This window comes from Falco punctatus (genome assembly GCF_963210335.1).
Source record: "Falco punctatus genome assembly, chromosome: 9".
In the NCBI taxonomy this organism is placed as follows: domain Eukaryota; kingdom Metazoa; phylum Chordata; class Aves; order Falconiformes; family Falconidae; genus Falco; species Falco punctatus.
Genome location: NC_137589.1, coordinates 23,574,467 through 23,596,944, shown reverse-complemented (window position 1 = coordinate 23,596,944; position 22,478 = coordinate 23,574,467). Strand labels below are relative to the sequence as shown.

The following is a 22,478-nucleotide window of genomic DNA, read 5'->3' as shown; positions in this document are numbered from 1 at the left end:
GGTGAAGACTGGAGTGAGCATGGCCGTTTGCCAGGAAAAATGAAAACAGGAATGGAGTGTCTCTTTTCTGTTGTTTGGGGGTGGGGGTTATTTGATTTTAGTTTGCTCTGGTCCTGACCTTCCTTCTTCCCCCAAAAATGAGGGGACTCTTGATCCTGTAGAAGTATCTAACTAGTGTTCTGTAAGAGGCTGTAGCTGGGCTGCTTTAAAAAATGAACAGACTTTGGAGGAAGGAGCTTGCAGGAGCCCTGGACATTGTTGTGCTTGGACTGTGTGTGCATGTGGCAGACAGCGAATACCAAAGCTGCAGAGGGCTATATGGAATGGAAAACTTCAAGTCTGGAAAAAACTTCTCTTTTAGGGCATAAGGTATTAGAGGGGAAATCTTCCTGGGGAACAAGCTGTCCAGTGCTTGCTCCATTTCTTCTTCTGGTGCATCTAGTGCTAGCTGCTGCAGGAGCTGAGTGAGCCACGTAAACTGTATTAGTTCCCATAGTGAGGCAGAACCCGTGCAGGACTTAATGTGACTTCTATTTTGCTGACTTGTGCATTGACTGCAAAGATTTGGTGAAAGCTTGCTGTGACATAGCAGAGTTGGTATTAAACTTGCTGGGTGGACTTTGTTGTGAAGCTTCACAGCTCCAGGTCCTCAAAACCCTCTTCGCAAAGTTAGGGCCATTTTTACCAGTTCTGTTATCTGGCTTTTACTGAAAACAGCACTTGTCCAAAGAACTCATCATTTCCAAAACAGAACCTTCCTCACTGCTTCCCACACTATTTTTGGGGGTCTTTTATCAAAGTAACTAATTCATGTGAAGCACTAAAACCCCAAATAGCAGATTATATTGTGCTTATTGATTCTGGGGTAGGTAAATGGACAAGAGCCCTTGAAAGCACAGTCTTTTCGCAATTAAAGATGTGCTTTAAGAGCTGCGTTATTCTTAAATGTAAATCATTGCCAGCCAGCCAGTTCACAAACAGCAAAGGTTACCTCAACCATTAGCAGTTTCTAGTGCTTGCAACTTCTTTCCCCAGGGACTAGGGGGAAGGCTGGCCTTTATTATGTGCACAGCTGGTTATCAGTTATGGGCCATTTTAGATCAAAGATACATGTAAATAACTGTTACTTCTCTATTTTTAAAAATTAAAACCTCTTTGGAGTTCACCTTTGATACCTGCCAGCAAGTAGGGGAGCTTGGTAGCACGGCTTTAGTTTAACCAGAGACCTGGCAGGATGTCATGGTTGATTGACCTTGACTGAAAACAGTGTTGGAAATTTTGATGCCAGGTATACATTGGATAAGTGGAAAATACTAAAAGATTCTAGAAATTGTGGCTGAAATTTTCCATAGTTTGATGAAATCAAGTCAACCAGTAGATGAGCACTTTATCACTGGAGACTCATTTAAGGATCCCAGTTGTAAACCTTGCAGAATATGTGGCCAGAATCAATATAGAATATAAATGTTGTATTCTTTGAGGGTAGGTAATTCCTATTTATCAGTTAGGTATGCCTTGATATCTGCCCCTTAAAGTTTCTTTGTGTCCTTCGAAAGGCATCAGGAGGACAGAATACATGTCACCAGTCCAATCTGCAGGTGAGGCTGGTCATGAACAACTGTGCCAGAGTTTCTCCGTGGAAAACCAGGTATTGGATTTAGAAATGTCATTTAACCAGTGACTGAAAACCAGTGAGGGCGAGTTTGCCCCCCAGTTTGGCCATGGCTTCAGTAAGATCATGTGTTTACACACCATCAAGGATAAGACATTCATTGCAAGGAATAAAATATTCCCCGCTGCTGTTCTTCCTTGAGCAGGTAGCTCAATTTCTGTTATGTCCTGGACATAGGACAATAAACATTCCTCTTTGAATCAAGAGGTCATTTGGATAAGCCAGAGGAGAAGGAAAGAAAGATAGAAGGATCTAGGTTGACAAAAAACAAGAAAAAAAGAAAGAAAAGGGTTCAAGGTTACACACAAAGTTGCTAATTTTCAAAACAAGCCTACAAATCCTTTGTCCCTCCCTTCCTCTCAAATGTACTTTATTTTTAAAAGGCCTTTCAGTTCCTCTTTATTGTGTGTACTGAGCCTGCAAGGAAGAGTATCTGCAGAAAAAAACACCACTTGTTAATAAACAGGTAGGCTTCCCCTGGGTCTGATCTGCTGATTCTAATAACCAGAATAATTTGTCACTCAGACTTACTGCTAATGACTCTTCACCATTGGTGACACTTGAGGAGGGGGGACGTGCTTCTGCTCCTGTCGCCAGAGTTGGGGTTTGAGTTCCGCTTTCTTATTACACAAGAATCTGTGTGGTGACAGCAGTGGGGGTCCGTGTATTGCCATGACTCCTAGCGCCAAAGGTTTCTGACTTCTAGACATGGCTTTTGCGTGAATTTTGCCTGTAGAGGATCATTTGAGTAGTATTAACTACCCAACTAAGCAACCGACTCACTCCGTACAGCCTGCCCTATAGCACTAATTAAATATCTGACTGAATACTTCCTCAATCTTGCCTCCATCAGTGCTTCTCTTTGCAGTGGGGCTGAGCCCGGCCTTTAACTTTCTGGAAGAGGGAAGGCGGTGTCACAGGAATTATTAATGAAAGCTCCTCCTCTCCCACTTACTGCAGGGCTTATAAAAAGGATGCCTTTGCTTAATTTCATTCATAACAACCTCTTAAGGTATCTGTTGGTGGGTAAGCCTCCTTCAAAACCAAAGGGAACTGCAGAAAGACAGAGCCCCTTCTCTGCCTATTTATATTTGCTTTCACTGTCACTGGCTCCTCATGTCATCCAGGACAGAGAGGATTAATCTCTCTGATCCCTCTATTTCTAGTTGTAAAAGTGTAGTGTGTAGTGTGCTGTTGAGGGTGATTCACTACTAGTCCAGTCCTTGTTGCAATCTCTTGTAACTATGAGCATACAATCAGAAGAGGAAGGCTAATGGAAAATGTGGCATATTTCGGTGTGTGCATATATATTTCTTTTTCTGTGTGTGTATATATATATTTATGGGAAGATTGATGGATTGAAATACAGGGAGTGATGCAATATGGGGCTCTGCCATGCTTTCATAACATGGGCCACATTATAGCAAGAGCTTTTGCAAATGCTGCCTCTTGCCCTGTTTGAGTGTGGGTTTTGTCCCCTTCTCACCGGTTTCCCCTGGTCTCCTTCAGCAAACCACTCTTAAGGGACTTGGCACTTAACAGCATAATGAACTCTGCTACAATAGATAGAAAGTGAAAGTTGGCCGTGGCTTTTTGGTTCTTAATAAGCCTGGTGAAGTCTGACATACCAGAGCAATGTGAAGAGCACTAGGTAATAGTTTACCATAGGTGATGACAGAGAGGAAAATACACACGGGAGCAATCTGCTCTTTCTGAAGTTAACAGTAGGGTTTGGTTTTTCCTTGTTTCCGGTAAATGAAGTGAGTTTCCCTGGTAGTTCTGCATCCAAAACATCTGTTAAAACGTGATTATTGTCACCATAGCTTTCAGTGTCGTTTTCACATAGAGCTTGCCTGCCAAATCTGAACTGTAAGTGCCAGGACAAGAAAGGACAGTTGTCAGTGTTTTTTCTGAAGCACAATCTGAGACCGATCGTTTACATTGAAGCTGCTTGTATAAAATGTGTGTGTGTGCGTATTTGCATACAAAACAGAAAAAAACAAGTAGACTGAAGGCTTGCAGAGGAGCTGCTGCTCTTTGGCATTGCAAATGATCTCTAGATGAGAGGGTTTGCCTATACCAAACAGCATAAACGCTTACTGCACTAAGTCCTTGCTGCAAAGAGAAAAAGAAGCAAGCTGCTTAGCTCTGAAGAGAAGAGGAAGTTCGGTGGCAGCTGAAGGTTTGTTGTGAGAGACGGGAAATCTGAGTCTTGTTCGTGCTTCTGGCCTCTGTTTTTTGGTTTAAGCTACCTCACCTATGCACCTTAGTTTCCTGCAACTCAGTTGTTGTCTGTATCACGTTTTTTGCAAGGTTCTTGGATTTAAAAAAAAAATACAATTTTTTTGCTCAACTTTCCAAGGGGAAGTGGGCTTATGCAATCACGCTGCAAGTAACTTCTGAACCTGTTGGCTAAATGTCAAATATTTAGACGTCACAGGAAGAAGGGACTGTAAATTGCAGTGTCATGGCCTGGAGCTGCAGCCTCGCTCCGCGCCCAAGCCCGTGGAGAAAGCACTTTTTTAAACCCAGGATGGTTCATGTGGGTAGTGGCCCTTACAAAGCCTGCTATCACAGGACGCCAAACTGTAGGAAATCAGTCTGTGCTAATCAGTCTGCCCATGAGATGGCCTTCTTCCATTGCCAGGCCTTCTGAGAGCTGAAGGGAAAAGGTTAAATATTGCTACTAAATTAGAGCTGGCACAGTGCAGCAGGCTCTTCACAAAATTAATGTTTGATAACATAAGGGGGTGGAGGGAGGAGAGATTCCCTTGTAAAATTACAGGAGTATTGTCAGGTTGGCTTGATCTTGGGAGCTAACAAAAAAAAAATAGCGTGTTTGATTAAAGATGGAAGGGCATTTTAACTTTGCTCTTGGCATAACAAAGCAGAAGCTAATAAAAACAAGATCAAATTTCAGCCTTCTAAATGCATCAGTGTTCTTATGCAGTGTGTTAACACTGTAGCCTTGAAATACCTCGTTGATTTTGGCATGATAACTTTATATGTTGCCTTTTAGCAGTTCCTTTGCATGAGCTGGGTATTTGTTTCTGTGATTGCTGTGACAGCATGTTCAGCTGTTTTGTACCCTTCCTCCTAAGGGTTATCCAGGGAGGATAACTTCTGACTGAGACTGCTAGAGTTAACGCTTTCAGATGTTGCAGAAATATTCACCAAGTTTCTTTCATCACAAAATTGCAGGGCTTGAAAAGTCTCCACGTTCTGTACAAGCTGCTACATGCTTTGGCAGGTGTATGAGGAGTCCTGCTCTGGTACACCTGTGGAGCTCTGCAGCTCCCAAGGACTGAGATGAGATTCTTTTTATGAGCCTTCTTGGGAGTGCAGGAAAACTGCTGTGTGATGTTTTGCAGGCAAATCATTGAGAAACTGGGGTTTGCAACGCTGTTTTATTTTCCAAATGGCAAGAGGTTCAAAATTCTTCTTTGACCTTACTTGATCCATCTGATTACTGTCTTAAACAAAATGTGTGGCTTTGTTTCTAGCAAAGCAAGTCTTCCCTACTGGTGTGTGACAGATTACAGGTGATTGCAAGTGATAGATTAGAAATGCAGCTTCAAAGCTGTGCATTCAGAGCAGCGCTACATGGCTCTGCCAGAGCCCTGTGCCTTGTACCAGGGGTTGCCTAAGTGCTCCTTGCTTTTTTACCCCTGCTCAGAAAGCTGTATCAGAGATGCATGTAGTGGAGTATCTCCTCTACCTACATACATACCAAATGCAGTGGGATAAGTCAGATACACGCTTTGTAGTCATTTGGTGATTTTCTTTTTCCCAGGATCAGAGTCTCCCATGGTCAGCATTTGGTGTTCTGCGGACCCTGAGGTGCTTCTCTCTGCACCAGACCTAGGCTTTTATTCGCTAGTGATGTTGGTATCAGTTTCTCCAACCACAAGGCAAGGATCCCAGCTCAGTTGCTGTTGAACACGTTTGATTCAAGATTAGATTTCTCACTCATTTTCCTTTGTTAGTGATACCCTGACAATAAGCAAGCATAGCATTGCGTGGTCCGGCCGCCTGAGAGCAAGGAAGCTGAGTCAGGGTCAGTTCTTTATATGGAAAGGGAATTAGGTACATCATGCATTTTATTCTTGGCTGTGATCTTCCGTTGTGTCTGTTAGACGTTTGTTACGGTTGTTTGCTTTCTCTGTGTACTTGAGCTCTACTTGTCAGCTGGGACACTTGTTCAGTCTTTCTTTTCCATCTTTGAATGCCTACTGGGAAGTTTCTCAGTCAACATGTTCTCACTGCTGTGCTGCAGGTGCTTTGCGCCGACTTGGTAGGGCTGTGGTGCCCTGCAGGCATCCTGTTGGTTAAGATGCTGCTTGACTGCTTGCCAGCTGCCTTTTCGGGTTTTCCGTAGCTGTTGTATTTAGGCTCTTCAGTTTAAGACCTGCATGGGTTTGGCTTAGCCTGTCTTTCCTGGCCATGCCAGGTACAGGGGTTGTGGGAGGAAGCTGCAGGGATGGTTCTGCACCAGGGTGGATGCTCTGCTCCGGGAAGGTACATTTGCCAGTTGCATCTTGGTGCTGTGGTATTACCTCCCTTCCACATGACCCCACAAAGCATATATTTATCCCTTGTCACACAGTCTGAATTGCTGCTTCTGTGAATTAAGGGAGGAGAAACTCAAGACAGCTGATGATCCAATCTCTGACTGGCCTCCTTTGAGCTGTATCCTGTGTGGCTCATGGACAGGTCTTTGTGGTTGATGTAATCTAACTAATGCATATGAGAGACACCTGAGCCAGGAATGGGGAATTTACTAAGATGAGGAAACTGTTGGGTTTCACATCTGAAAGTAATTCTTGTCAGTAGGGGATGGGAGTAGAAAGCAGCTTGACTGTACACTGCATGTTGCACCGAGGCCAGTAACACGGACATACAACAGCACAGACCTGCTTCTCTGAGATGCTCTTTATCCTCAGTCTCCAGCAACCCCTGTGAGTTGAGGAGAGTTGGCAAGTGTCTGAGATGAGCCTTTCTTCCGTGAACCCTTTCTTCTTCCTTTATTGGAATGTGCCAAGAAAAGAAAATCACTGGCAGGCTGTCATGCTTTAACCTGATGAGCAACAAACCAGCACAGTATGCTGTCACTGCACCTTCTCTGACTCCTTCTATAAGAGATGCCACTCCAACATGACAGCTGTCAAAGGGATAGGTTACTCAAGCTTGTGTCTTCACCACTGGTGTGTGAAGGCAGCTGTACCTTTACAGACCTCTTCATCTCCCTTGCCATTCTTTCTAGACTTTGAGAAACTGAAGAACTTAAGAAGTCTATTCTCAGCTGTATGATAGCTGGTTCCTCTTTCTTCATTGCAAAGATGACTGATAGATTACAGCTTTTGAAGAGATACTGAATGTTGCATTGGAAGTTGGTGTGTAAAATGTAGTCATAGAAAAAGCAGCGAGTAATTTACAACTGACTGCAGCTCCGGCTCAATCAGATGATTGCTAAAAATAATCCACCCTCTAATTCCACAGTTAATCTCTAATTAGAGAAGTGTTCATAACTAATATTCATAACTAATTCATAACCTGCAGATAGGGCAAGATCAGAGACTGTAGTGCTATCTCTGTTTTGCCATTCAGGAAAGACTGGGCAGAATCAACGTTTTGGAAGGGAATTTTGGGGGGAGACTAGGTGCTGTAAGGGTGATGGTACTGACTCTGCACTGGATTTATGCTGAGTCTTTGCCCCAGCTAAATGCTGTAGGGTGCAGTTTTGCCAGTAGTGTGGTGTTGTTTTTTGTTGGGTTTTTTTTGGCAGAGAAGATGCCCACCCTCCTTGGTGGGCATCTTCCTAGAGAAATTTTTGGTTTCTTTAAAAAAAAACAACAAAAAAAACCCAACACACAGCCCAAAAAAAACCCAATCCATGAGCACAGAAACAAACATTGACAGGTGTTATGTTGTTGTTTCCTGCTTGAAGCTGTCAGGTAACATTGGTTGAGCATCGTAAGACGACTGTCTGGCTTTGCTGCAGAAGCAGCCCAACAAGGAAGAGGGAGGCTTTTCAGCTGAGATATTTAACGTTTCCAAAGATTGGGGTCTGAATACTTTTTTACACTCTTTCTAGTTTCATGTCTAAGTCAGATGGCTACTGCTGTCTGTGATGGGGCAGTAAGAGATCAGCTGGCCTTGCTGAGCTGTGAAACTTGTGTTAACTCTGCAGGAAATATAGGTGATGTCAGGTTGTACCAAATGACTTCTTCAACAGAGGATGGTAATGGGAGCCTTTGCCATCACCAGGTAATACCGTTCCCTGAATAGCACATGTCCCTGTAAAACAAGAAGTGTAACTTGCTCCAAGACCAAGGCTTTACGCCTGTTCAGAGAGAGCATGGCTGATGGAGAAGGGTGGTGTCAGGCACTTGTGACACAGAGGAGACCATGCCTGTTCCTAAGTACAGTGCTGCTTCTTCCTCTAACACCCAGAGACTGAAGGGACTGATTTGGTCCTCCAAGGAGAAAGCAGCAGTGTTTTGGTCACTTATGGATTCCTGTCACTTCAAAAATAGCTGAATTCATATCCTTCATCTTTAAATACTTTATGACCATCTTGATGCTGCTGTACAGCCCGTGTGTGGGAGCCTGTGCCAAAGATGGGACTGTCTCTGGAGTGGAACATGCCAACTGTTTTAAGCAAGCAGAAAACAGGAGATTTTATCTTGGATTTTCTAGCATCTGTTGCATTTGGAATAGGAAGTAGTTTTCTTTTTTCAATCAAAAAAAATATTGCATTTGCCATTTTAAAATGGTTAATAAAGAAATATGTCCTTATCTCTCCATTAGCCTAATTCAGCAGACATTCAAATTATTTGTCTGTAGTAGTAGTAATTTTTTTATCTGCTCTGTGGAAGAGCAAATGTCCCTGAATGTTACTGTAATTGTAACTACTTAGAGAAGGAAACCACATGATCAGCAGATGTGGGTCCTGGAAAATGTAAAGGAGAACAGGGTGGGGTCAGGTGGGTTTATCTCACTGCAGCTCTGAATGCAGTTGATGCAAAATTCTGATGTGGCCTCGACAGGTTCGATGCTCCCCCTCTTTCCAGGAGTATGTTTTCCTCCAGGACTGATGAGATTTTAGCTTCTAAAATTTTTTTTTCTTCTTGCCTTTAATTTCAGCAGGTACCTGATAGAAACTGCTGTTCCTTCCAAATTTTGCCTTCATTAATGTTTCAGATTTTACAATACCAGGATTACATGGGCCTTGTTTAGCACACTTGGCTCATCTCTCTGGCTCCTGTCTAAACTAATTTAAAGCAAAGAGCATCTGTTAGGGGAGAAGACAGAAAAGCCACTAATAAATGTGATTGGGTTGAAAAATGTGACATGTCAATTGGTATCAGTGACGTGGCCATGATCCTGAATTTTATTTTAAGCCTTTCTTTGTTTGGACAAGTTCCCCTACCAACTTCTTTTCCTTGCCCTGTGGATATATGACAGCATCCTGGAATCCATTCCACCGTATTGCCCCAGCTATCACCAGGCTCCTTCTAAGCCATCTTTTGTCTTCACAGCATGTTGCTCTCTAATGGCATGGGCTTCTCCTCACCCTTATCAGATACTCAAAGATCGCTTGAAGCATCTGCTGGAGGAAAAACTAGAAGTTATTGAAGAGCAGGGCAGCAGAGCACTGCAAGCCTCTCGTTCCAGCAGCAACAGACGTATGCAATTCATGGGGTTTCTCATGAACAGGCACAATTTCTGTGTACCTGGGTGTTTCACTCTGTCTTAGCAGCTTCCTGTAGCTGGCTGTGGGTGACTGGCAATGGGCAGCTAGAGGCTGACAGACAGACAGACTTCAGAAATGCTGCAGTTCTGGTGATAGAATGCTGTGATGGATTTGATTTAATCGGATCGTATATAGATCTTGCAAGTGCATAGGAATGGATTGGTGGAGTTTTGTGCTGTTTCTCTAAACTTCTCATAAAATCTTTAAACTTCCAAATATTTGTAGAAACAAAAGGACTAATACTGGATGGGACAGAAAGGGTCAACACTTAATTACTGAACTGAGAACAAGGACAATGAGTAAGGATGTAACCACTGGACACTGGTTTCTTGTCCATGTAAGAAGGCAGCAGTTTAAAGGAATCCACAGTTGTGTATTCATCTCACAATCGCATCCAGTGGCTATTTTAGGTATGGTAGAAATGAATGGCCTTTTACAGACCATAGTAAGGAGTGCCTTGTCTGTGGGGTTCAGTAATGCCAGTCCCTTCTTTTCGGGTGGCACGGAGTACTGTTGTGGGGGGAGGACAGGCAGAACAGCGTACACGTGCCAGCATCCTCGGATGAAATAACTCCCTAATGAAGGGAAACTATGCTGATGCTTCTCTGCTGCCAGTGCTTGTTGGTGTCAGCAGTGGCGTGGGGAGCTGGGATGAGGGCAGCCCAGCAGTTTGTCAGCCCTGTGAAATGGGTTGCCTGGCCTTTAAAGTACACCAGGGACAGTTGCGATAAGAAGAGCACATGCAGCCATTGTAACTGTGCAACGTGTCCCATGATACCAAGTTGCAGCTGGAAGAGGCTGTCTTGTTCTGGCACTAGAGGGGAATTAATTCTGTTCACAGACCTGGGCTCTGTCTGTAGGCTTTATGCAGCTGTACTTTGTAATGATAATGCTGTGACACATAGGTTCTTAAGCTCTTCTAGCATAATTTCCATGTTGAAATTGATAAGAAATACCATGTTTGTCTGGCTAGCAACTGTCGCCAGTCAGGGTCTGGTTTTGGTGAGGATGCAGGTTGAAGCTGAAGGAGTGACTCAGATGTTTACTGCTCTGATTGCTTGTCTTACTGTATCACTTCAGCCTGTGCTCTTGGTTGTACCAGGTACCGTACATTGCCATGGTAAGGAACAGTACTATCCCCCACAGAAGCTATCTGTACAGCCCAAACAGCCTGGAGTGGGGAAGTGGAAGTACTGTTATCCTTCCATTGCACAGAGGTAACTAAACTGAAGAACTTAAATTATTTGCCTTCCTGAACTGCAGCCAGCGAGCACACCTCTGTATTGGTGATATTTGAAATAAAATAAAAAATGAGCATTTATGTCTAGGGGGCTGTGGACACCCCCAGCTGGTTATTCTGCCTGGAGCACAAGCTCTTGTGCAGTTGGCGCTACTGGTCCTTCCCACTTCGCCCTCTAGGGAGAGGGTTCTTGTTGGACATTGGCAAATATATAGAGAAGGTATCGGCATGGAAAAAGATGGAAACAAAAAACCCCCCATAAAGTAGGCATGCTATGCCTGAACATACTTCCTGATAAAGAGGTGTCACCAAAATGTATTTTACTTCAATGACTACAGTATTCGCCTGTATTTAAAATTTGAACTTTTAAATTTTATGGGGATAGCAAATTACTTCATAGCTAGCTTTGCAGCCAAGGTTCAGTTTGCTTTAAAATGTGGGAAATTACGGTTGGAAACATAATTAACTCATGTCATGCAAGTTTGTGAAAGCATCAGGTATAGGATGCTTGGCACATTGCCCCTTTTACTCTATACTTGAACTTCTGAAGACACTGGATTTGGGTGCTCCAATTTCATCGTCCTAATGAATGTGGCTTGTAGCAATTTCCTCAGAAAGAGTTTAAACATTTGTCATAATGATTCAGAAGTCAAGAGTTTATTAAGACTTCCAGAGCAAAGATACGCTGTAACTTAAACCGGTAAATAAAGAGTTACTTGGCATTTAACTCGTAAATCATTCAAAAGAAATATATTCTTACATGCACCACTTTGGAAATTTCTTATTCACCCACAGGCAAAGAAGAAATGATTTCATACTTCTTCAAAACACAGAATCATACAGTCAATAGTATATTCTTTTTACTCTGGCTTAAGAGGAGTGTTTTGCCTGGTAGCAGTTAAACAAAAGTGAAGAATGTTGCGTAGGTGCCTGTTGTACATAAATGGCCTTTACAACTGTTAGGCTCTGATGTAATGGAAAATAAGTGATGTACCACAGGATTTTCCTAAAAATGCATCATTATCTGTGTACAATACAGAATGTAAGCAATGTCCTTGCTAAACAATGACAAGATTGTTTTGTTTCATCACTATCTTGCATTGTAAATATTTATACTGTTTGAGAAACACAGGCTTTCATTGTCTTCAATGTAAATTTATGCATTTGCTTTTAATAGTTTTGTTAATTTTGAAGATAAAAATACAGAGCAGTTTTTTGCTGGATTTCATGAACCTCAAAAAGAGTATAGTAGAGAATGGAAAGTAATCATAAATTACTCATACATGTTACATTATATCGTGTGGACTTGTGTACTGGGCTAGAAATTTGCCTGCATGTTAATGCAGATTTCTTTCACTGGTCTATACATGTATTAGCATGTCCATCTTTCCATTTGATTATAATCTTCACTAACATTTTATTTTATTTTAAAGACCATCAATTGTCATATGGAGTGCTTTGCCAAGTCATAATGATCACGTGGGCATTTTTCCCAATAGATCTGCTGTTATTCTGGAGATCTGGGGTGTTGCCTTGTCCTTGATATCACTTGATGTCTTTCCTGGTTTGGCTTTTGCTTATGAGTAGGAGGGAGGGGAGTGGTTTTTTTATATCCAGTGGGTGTACTGTGGACCCTTCTGCACTGGTTGCAGGGTGATCTGTAATTGCAGGGGACCAACTGTGGCAATCTTAGTGTGCCATTCCCAAACCTGTGTTCACAGTAATCTGACCTTTTTTTGGTTTTCCTTTACAAATTTCAAATTGTATGAAACCTTACCTACTTCTCTCTCTAACCATTTCTGTGAGTTACCAAAGAAAAGGTGTATGACCATTGCATCACCAGTGTGCAGACTGTGATGGAATCCATGTAGGCTACTGCTATGCAATGCTTTTGAACAAGTAATGAAGAAGGAAAACCAGCTTTTCTGAAAAACTGTAGCAATAGGGATGGTACTGTGGCATGTTGTTATCTGATGAGTATTATGAAGAAGCAAGTCATCATCCCTATCTTTAAGGAAAATGTAATTTGAGCGATGTTATTAAGACAGCCTTTTGCTCTGCAGGGTGGCTTCAGTGCCAAGTTGGAGGGAAGAATGCCTCTTCTGGAGGGAGGCATTAATTTCTCAGGAAGTCAGTCTCTGCTTGTTATGAGACTTGATGTGATCGTAGCTAGGAGTGATAGCAAGGCAAGTCCCATACATGCTGTGACACAGCATCTTGCCTGCAGCATGGCTGTGAAGGCTCACAGCTTGCAGTGTGATTCATGGGCTAGACCTGGTCTGCTTGGAGGCTCCTCGGGGCAGGAGGATATGTTTAATGTGAAGGGATGAAGTGAAATGGTGATTATGTAGGCGAAAGTACAAGTGGTACCCTCTTTACAAATGGCTTTGAAAATGCAGTGGAGGAGGTAGAGCAATTTGCTGGCTGAGAAAACGGCAGCCCTGGCTGTTGACCTCTTCCAGGCCCCCACCATTAGGGCTTCCCAGTGCAGAGACTGAAACTTCTGCATTACCTGTTTATTTTTTTGCTTGTTACAGTTAGAGACTGTTCCAGGGACTATTGCTGATGTTATTACAGACTTTCATCAACAAATATACAAGGAGAGTACTTAAAAATGTGTGTTACCTAGCAGACCGCTGATGTAGTTGAAGTTTTGCCTCTGTAGCAGAAGCTTTCTGCCTCTGTGTGTGGAGTCCACCTGGTGCTTTATTCTTTCCACAGGACATCAGGAATGATTGCTGATGCTTCTGATGCAGCTAAGTTGCTATTAGTAGCATAAGCAGGCAAAAATAATTTTTTTTTTTTGGATGGGACTCTAATGATTGTATTATTTTGTTATCAGAACAGAGGAAGTGACACCCTTATTCTTCTGAATGCTACTGAGCTAGTTGGTAATTGCACTTAGCAGCTGATTTGATTTGAAGGGGACAGATTTTAAGGTATCAGTTTTTCAGAGGTGCAGATCCTGCTCAGCTTCCAGTGAAATCAGGGGAGCGGGTTGTTAAGAGCTCTGGGACCACTATTTATTGATGCTGTAGCGTAACAACTTGCTTGTCGAGTTGTATGATGTTTGTAAAAACAATCATATTCTTATTTTGAAAGGAGTCAGCCAGAGCTGGTACACACCTCTGTTTCTCTATGCACTGTGTGTAGACTACAGCTATATATTCCTGTACATTGAGGAGCTTTCAAAGGGAACATGAGTAACATGCAGAAGGATCTCTTGTTCCCTTTCTAAGCTTTTCTTTTGATTTCAACTTCATAATAACTTTTTTTTTTTAATTAAATTAGAAGAAAAATGTTTTTAAGTCTGGAAGCAGATTATTTTTAGGACACTAGCAGGTGGAGGAAAGGAGGAACTGAGATAATGAAGAGAGAAGTTGCAGCTGAGCTACTAAACAATGCATGATATATGGGCAGTGGCATAGCTATAAATAGCAATAATCCAGAATTATATCTGCCTGGTCTTAGAACAACGGTTCTTTTCACTTACAGCATTGTACTAACCCTGAAATGTGAAAGTTACTGTAGGGAAAGAAGTGCTAGTTTCTCTCCCTTAAGCTTCCTTGATTAGATGTGTTTGTCAAGTTAACAAATGCATGTGAAGTGCATGAGGGTTGATAACATCTCCTAAATAATGCTGTTAACAAAGTACTGATTAAGCTACAGTAAAAGAAAACGAAACGCAGATGCAGGATCCTCTTTTTGAAAATGCACATCTGTCATCTCTAGAAAAGAATTATGTAAGCTACATTAGTAGGGCAGGAGTCCGGACAAGCTCAAAATAAAACAAATAAAAGCTTCAAACTGGAGCCAACACAAGTTAATAGGATTGGAAATATTTGCAAATATGGGAAATGTAGCGTACAGGAAGTAGGCATAAGCTATATGCAACTGAAATGTCAGGGTAGGCAAGAAAAGTTAAGATGCACACAGGTACTATTGAGGTCACTGGATGAAGGCTTCTGTTACCTTCAGAACAACAAACACCAAAAAACCCAAAACCAAATTACTTTTTTTTAGGGGTTTTTGAGATTTCACATCAAGACCTCCAGAAGAAAAACAGAGTCCAAATCTGCATTAATAGATTATTTCAAGTCTCACTAGGAGAAGGTAAGCCAGCTGATGAAGATGTTACACCATCTAGCAGCAGTCAGAGGTTTCTTCAGCAGGTTTCTGTTCTTGTTTGGGTTGGTCAGGCTTCATGATGCACAGAGGGGAAGTTTCAGAAGACCAGAGTTCACCACAACAATCCACAAAGCCTTAAGGCAGCACTTCCCAGCCTGCAGCTATAGGACTCCCGAAGTCCACAGGCTGCATCCATTCCATGGCAGGATGTCACGGCAGCGCACAGCGCTGCAGTGTCTGGATTATCTGGGCAGCAACAATCTGTTGTTATTTTTAACCTGCTCACCCTGCAACTGATTATCAGACCATTGACCTATGAGTGCAGCTCACTCTCATTAAAGGGGGCTAGGGGTGTTGAAGAAAAGTGTAAGAAGCCTTGGGGCAGACCAGAATGACTCAGAGGTGAAATTCCTTCCAGTTCCTTTCTGTTAGCAGCTATCATCCTGCCGCTGCCTCAGGTTCCAGGGTTTATCCTTCATGCATGTAAAGACAGATTCTTTTATAATCCAGAGTACTTATAGTACTTTAAATAGGAAAACAACTGACATGTTTGACTGCTACCTTTTTTTCCCCCTGCTGTGAGTAATGCAGAGCATGTGTACACACCTACATACATCCTCAGGATGCTTTTCTTTTGGAAAGGCCTGCGTACATCTGCAGCCAGTGCCACTACAGCTCCAGAGCTTCTGCTGAAGTTCTCCAGCATATGCCATGTAGCAAGGGAATACGGTGGACTTTCTGAAGTGTAAATGACCTAGTAAAATCTGCAGTTCATACTGCATGATTTTAGATTCTGGTAGATACCAAACCATAGACATGAAACCATGATTTGTGCTAACTTGCCCTTGTCTAGCTGAGAATTTTTGTCAAAGAGCACTTCAGCCTTTATTTTGGAATACCTAATGGGCAGAGAAGCTGCAGTGGGTGGCAGGTGAGGGATGACAGAACAGCTTCCTCCACCTGCATCCTTCCAGTGGCACTTCTCACTTAACAATCTGGCGATTTACAGACTGTTAGGTTTGTTTCACGGCTGAGTTACGTTCATGTTTTGTCACTTGGGAAACTGAGGTCCTGATGGGGTGGATTATGGAAGTGGGGTTTCAAGTGGTCGCCCACCTGCTTCTGTTATAGTGAGGTTACCTGCTGTTGCTAGTTGTCCCTTTTCATGTACTTAATGCTGATAACCCAGGGGAACCTAATTATCTGCTTCTGTTGCTGTCAGGAGATCCACTGCTCAGGGGAATGCCCCAGCCACCAGGCCCAAGTCATGTGCATGCTTTTTCTTCCGTTTTCAGTTCTTGTTGGCTGCCTTCGGAGCCTCTGTCTTGTTTCCTTTGAATCTGACTGTTCTTGCTGCAGCTTCATGGTTACAGCAATGTAATGAGGACCCAGCTGATGTGGTTCCAGCTGCCTGCTGGCATTTTTAGTTACTGTTTTGCCTGCCATGAGAAAGCAAAACTGGACTAGTTGGGTGGATGAGATCTTAGATCCACTGAACTAAGATCTCCTGTGGGTTCTGAGGACAGGATTTTGACTTCTATTGTCTTTTGAAATGGTGTTGGTTTCTGAAGACTCTCCATAATGGCAGTATGGCTAGAATCCATTTTGCAGGAACCAATGTGGCTATAAATAAGGGGAACAGTAGAGCTTCAGGTTGTCCATTGTATGGTATTCCCATGCTCCCCAGCCAGGTTTGCAGAAAACCTCCCTGGAAAAGAGCAGTAGTCTGTGGCTTATTGGCTGTTGGCAGCATCAGTAAAGAAATCTCTAAATAGTCCAGCTATGAAAACAAGCTTAACTTTTATTATAGTTTGCTGAATGCCCAAACTCCTAAGAGAGGTTTTGTTTAAGTATTTTTCTCTAGTGAATAGTATGTGAACAGCCATAGGGGTGGGAGGAGAATAGGGTCCCTCCTTCAGAGGCAGATGACTGCCTTGCCTATGGGACCTGGCTGGTGCACATACCCTCTCTCTCCTATTCTGCCATCCCATGATTGCTTCAGTTTTCCAGGCAAAAAGGAGCTGGAAAGTCCTTCTTCTGTGAACAGAACAGCATCTGCACTGGCGATCCTCGGACTTGCCTTGCCTGTGTGGTTTATAAACGACACACAAGGGAGGAGGAAGCTGAGCCCTTATCTGCCACCTCCTGGGCAGGTGTGCTCAGCTGTTCGGTGGAGGTGCTATAGTCATGAGGAACCCTCACTTTGTGTGAGGGACGGCCTGAACATCTCACTGGAATCCTGAAGAGAAGGGAATGTCTAGGAGCAGTTCCTTTGCCTTAGCATTTATTCCCTGAGCGCTTTTTTAGCAGGCCCCTACCTCTATGTGCTTGAAGCTGGGATCCCTCTACACAGGTGCCCAGCTCCTCACCCCTGGATTGAGGAGCACGTGGTGCTAATTTAGGTGTGGAAAACGTCCGGTGGAGCTTGTCATAACTTGCTTTATGTTGAGTGGCATTGCTTTCTGGCATCCTTGTCTGTCTGTACTTGGTATTGCAGGTGGTCCGTTGAGCCGTGTAATTTTTATCCTTTAATTAGCGCTGTGGAGTTAATGTGCTTCAAGTTGATACGGACAGGCTTGGAGTGTGTGCGTTGTTACGGACCTTCCAGATTGGGGATGCTGTAGAGTGGCATCTGGGTTAAGTTTAGAGCTTTTTTTAAGCCACCCTTGAACAAAGGCAGGCTTTATTAGAGCATCTGCCAGGCTCCTTTACCAGAGGAGGGCTGTTTCACATCATCTTTGAATTGGGTATCTGCTGCTTGAGCTCTTTCAAAGAACTTTTAACACATGCTATCCTCAAAGTGCCAGTAGAAAAACTGGTTTGACTTGTTTGTCATCATGAGAGGTGTTTAACTGTGTTTTCTAATAATTTTCCTTGTTCTCTTTATGGTAGTAACATGTCCTTGCCTGCAAGCCCAGAACCATTTTTGAGGGGGATACAGACCAGGGTACGTCTTCTTCTCCTTGGCTCAGCTATTGCTGACAGTAGCACAGAACATGTTACTTTGCATATTTTCCTTGGAGCTTGATGTTTTCTGGACTTCATTTCCTTATATTTTCTTGGGAAAATACCTTCCTTTTCTGCCTTGTTTATTGTGTTTTGATATTCCTGTCTCAGCCCACATTGATCTCTCCTCTAGCCTGACTCCTTTAGAGATGCAGCTGAACAGGTGTGTGGAGAACCCAGGGAGGTTCTGTGTTTTCTCTTTATGCTGAGATTCAATAGTGCTGGTAAGTCCCATATTTCCCTCTGTCCTCCATTAAGGAAGTGTCCTTGTTGTTGCTTGTTTATGCATATAAATGTAGTTTATTTTTAAAATACGGTACCTAGAAGTTTTGCAGGCATTGCCTTCAAAGCTTTCATGCATGCTTTATGATGTGCCATCTTAACACCTATGGAAGTAATATAAATCCTGACCACGTGTCCTGGTTTCAGCTGGGATAATTTTCTTCTTACTAGCTGGTGCAGTGCTGTTTTGGATTTGCTGTGAGCGGTGTGAATAGCGCAGGGATGGGTTTGGTTGTTGCTGGGTAACGTTTGTACCAAGTCAAGGACTTTTCCGTTTCTCAGGCCCTGCCAGCGAGAAGGCTGGAGGGGCACAAGGAATGGGGAGGGGACACAGCCAGGACAGCTGACCTGAACTGGCCAAAGGGATATTCCATACCATGGGACATCACGCTCGGCATATAAAGCTGGGGGAAGAAGGAAGAGGGGGACGTTCAGCATTCCAGCATTTGTCTTCCCAAGTAACTGTTACGCGTGATGGAGCCCGGCTTTCCTGGGGATGGCTGAACACCCGCCTGCCCATGGGAAGTGCTGGATGAATTCCTTGTTTTGCTTTATTGTGCACACAGCTTTTGCTTTACCTATTAAAGTGTCTCTGTCTCGACTCATGAGTTTTCTCACTTTTAGTCTTCTGATTCTCTCTTCCATCCCACTGTGGGAGGAGTGAGTGAGCCGCTCCATGGTACTTAGTTACTGGCTGGGGATAACGTGCGACAGTCATTTTTGGTGCCCAACGTGGGGCTCGAAGGGTTCAAGGTAACAGCAGATTTGATTGGAATGTGCTAGATCAAATGTATAGCTGTTATTGCTGTTAAGCTACTAAAGGGCAGTATCTGTGCTTGCCATGGGGCTTGCTTACCTTACTGTTTGTTAGAGTCTAGTGGTCATTAGTGGCTGCTTTTTGCTTTTGCTGCTTACTCTACTGCTTATCATCTTGCTCTGCTGTGCCTGGGAACATTTTGATAACAGGAATGGTGATGCGCCTGGGCTGGCAGATGGCCAGGGCACTGCTGCTGTTCCTGTGCTGCTGTACTGGACAGGCTGGAACTCCAGTGTGAACTTGAGTCGAAGGGACTGTGACCTGTGGATGAGTCCATGTGAGAGCAGGACACCTTGAGGCATCTGTGGCTGTAAATAAGTCCACATCAGAGCAGGTATATCTCCAAGTGTCTCTGTCTGTGATTGTGTCCATGCCACAGCAGGTATGCTCTGAAGGGATTGTGGCCCAAGGATAAGGCCATGCTGCAGCAAGTACAGTTTGAAGCATTAGTGGCTGTGCATGGGGTCATGTTGGAGTATCTCAAAGTGCGTGGCCATGGATAAGCCCATGACAGAGCAGGTACACCCCCAGAGGGACTGCAGCCATGGATAAGGCCATGCTGAAGCAGATGTAATTCTGAAGGGACTGTGGCTGTGGGTAAGGCCATGCTGGAGCAGGTCTATGGTCATGGCCCATGGTTAAGGCCACTTTGGAACCGGTCCACCTCGAAGCAGCTGTGGCAGTAGATAAGTCTGTGCCGCAGCAGACATACCCATGGAGACACTGTGGTTCATAGATAAAGCTCCACTTGGAGCAGATACAAACTGTGGTCTGTGGCTAAGTCCAAGCCAGAGCAGGGGCAAAAGGAGAAGTTCACTGCAATGTTAAACCCTGTGGACTGATCCAAAGGGACCAGGGGTGGAGATTGTAATGGATATACCTTTAAATTGTTGTAACCCATTAATTGAGTTGCACGTTATAGGAATGGCTATAGTAGGAACCACCTGAACCAATGGAGGATGAGCATTACAAGAAGCAATGCAAATGCAGCAGCAACACAGTCTGAGCTGGCTTTCGTGCCCCGTAACCCCATGCAACACACCACCTCTCCTCTCCTGAGTGACAACCATAACAGTTGGAGCGCAAAGTCTGGACTAAACAAGTGCAGTGGACATTTTATGGACATTCTACACACATGTTTACAGGGTTGGTCCACGGACTAGGAGAATGATGTCTGTGTATCATATCAAAGGATGAGAAGGGTGATGATGGTTAATGAGGTTTTGTTGGAAAGTGTGACATGATGTAAGTAGTATGGAATAAGGTATGGATACTGTCCCAGTTTCAGCTGGGAGAGAGTTAATTTTCTTCTTGGTAGCTGGTGCAGTGCTGTGTTTTGGATTTGGTGTGAGTGGTGTTGATGGCACACAGATGGGTTTGGTTGTTGCTGGGTAATGTTTGTACCAAGTCAAGGACTTTTCCGTTTCTCAGGCCCTGCCAGCGAGAAGGCTGGAGGGGCACAAGGAATGGGGAGGGGACACAGCCAGGACAGCTGGCCTGAACTGGCCAAAGGGATATTCCATACCATGGGACATCACGCTCGGCATATAAAGCTGGGGGGGGAAGAAGGAAGAGGGGGACGTTCAGCGTTCCAGCATTTGTCTTCCCAAGTAACTGTTACACGTGATGGAGCCCGGCTTTCCTGGGGATGGCTGAACACCCGCCTGCCCATGGGAAATGCTGGATGAATTCCTTGTTTTGCTTTATTGTGCACACAGCTTTTGCTTTACCTATTAAAGTGTCTCTGTCTCGACTCATGAGTTTTCTCACTTTTAGTCTTCTGATTTTCTTCCCCGTCCCACTGTGGAGGGAGTGATGGCTGGTGGTGCTTAGTTACTGGCTGGGGTTAAACCACAACACCATGTGTCAGTAAGGCTTTTGAATCTGGCTGAGCACTCTTAACGAGCAGATAGCATCATCCAGCAAATGGAGTGTGTGAATGGGAGGCTGGAGGTGGTGTGTGCACTTTGGGTTTGGTCATCACTTGCTTTATGACCTCTGATAACTCTTTCCCTCTCAGTGCAAAGAGAATACTGAACTGTCATTCCCTGTATAAAGTCCCTTGGGATATGTAATTAATGCTTTTCTCTTTTTTTTTTGTTTAATCAAAAGCAGTCAAAAGATATGATCCTATTTTCATTTTGCACAGCTGCAGTACTCCTATGAAGTCTAATAGAAATAGAACCAGACTGGCATCTTTTGCAGAATCAAAAAACCTGGGAAGCTTGGCCTATCTTTAAAACTTCCAATTAATTAAATATTCAATAAAAAATATGTACAATACAAATTATGCACAAAGTGCTAGGCTATACTACTTGCACATTGTTAAGCAACATGATATGTAGGGCATCTGTCTATTCTCTGTTTTCTGCTTTCAAAGATTCAGAAACAAACATACAGAAAGTTGGTATGTCAAGGAAACTACAGCGCATCATCCAGTTGCCCTATTTATTATAGTTCCCACTGTGTTAATTCGCCTCTAATCCTTTCTTTAAACACAATTGATTGTGTATCATTTGTGGTAGGTTACATTCCAAATAAACACTCCCTGATGCTACATGTTTCAAAAAGCTTTTTCTTTAATGTAACTTTGCTAATCTAATAAAAGGTATGGCTAATTATGCCTGCCTTTCAGATTAGCATTGCCAATTGTGGTTAATTTATGTCTATCACTGTCTCTCCTATGTGTAATGTTTCCCTGTTGTATTAGTAAAAGAAGGATAAAGTGTGTGTAGTCCAGTGGATTCTTGATACCTAGTCAGGGATTTTGATTATATTATTCTCTAATTAACCTTAAGAAAGGAACAGCTCATGTGCTGTGTCTTCCTATTGCCAACTGGTACATGTTTGCATGAATGAGAGGAGCCAAATGCAGGCCACTGACTGTTTTTAACCAAAGCTACGGCATTCGGCCCAATTGATTCAGGATGATGCCTGAGGCAGGTTGATCCTGTGTGGGGCTGGCAGTTTAGGAAGCTACCTGCATGAGCTATGTTCTCCGCACCTCCAGGTAGCACACTCCCACAGAGCAGCTCTCCAAGCTAAGCATCCTGCTCCTTCCTATCCACGCAGACTCGTGTGATCGCTGCCCTCTGGCTCTGCTCTTGGACCACTTTCAGAACTGGTTGATAGTTTATTTATTCAGTCATTTGCATAAATTATGCTCTAACCTGTCTAGTTCTAGCTCTCCTGTGTCTTTTTTCACCCAGCCGGTGCACGAAACTCTCCTGTTGAGAATCCAGAGAGAAAATAAGAAGTGCATGTTGGTCCAGTTGATGGCTTAGCTTTGGTTTAGAAATAATTGCATTTCAAGCTCCTTTAACATCATCTAATCTTTTTATTTTTTAGGTGCAAGGCCTGACAATGGCACTGAATGAGCACTGCCTTCAAGCCTCCTTCCTGTAAATGATAGGACCAAACAAGGCGGTGTGATGAACATGCCACTGCATCAAATCTCTGTCATTCCAGCTCCGGATGTTACCTCTTCCAGAGTCACCAGGAGCAAGACCAAAGAAAAAGAGGAACAGGTACTGTCAGATATGCTTGCTTTTCACAGGAAGTTATCCAAGTATAAAAT

The 22,478-nt window shown here is 43.4% G+C and overlaps 1 protein-coding gene across 11 annotated transcripts in view; it reads left to right on the top strand.

The window, feature by feature from the left end:
* Positions 1-22,478, top strand: part of MARCHF8 (membrane associated ring-CH-type finger 8) — a 99,549-nt gene that overhangs the window by 2,559 nt on the left and 74,512 nt on the right. For 8 of the 11 annotated variants that reach the window (XM_080401626.1, XM_080401620.1, XM_080401621.1 and 5 more), the window contains exon 2: positions 22,250-22,428. In XM_080401626.1, the coding sequence (XP_080257752.1) occupies positions 22,333-22,428 (96 nt within the window). In that variant the 5' untranslated portion in view covers positions 22,250-22,332. Of the gene's footprint in view, positions 1-13,498; positions 19,236-19,279; positions 20,147-22,249; positions 22,429-22,478 lie in introns of those variants that run through there. The other 3 variants (XM_080401625.1, XM_080401627.1, XM_080401624.1) reach the window with 3 other exon arrangements.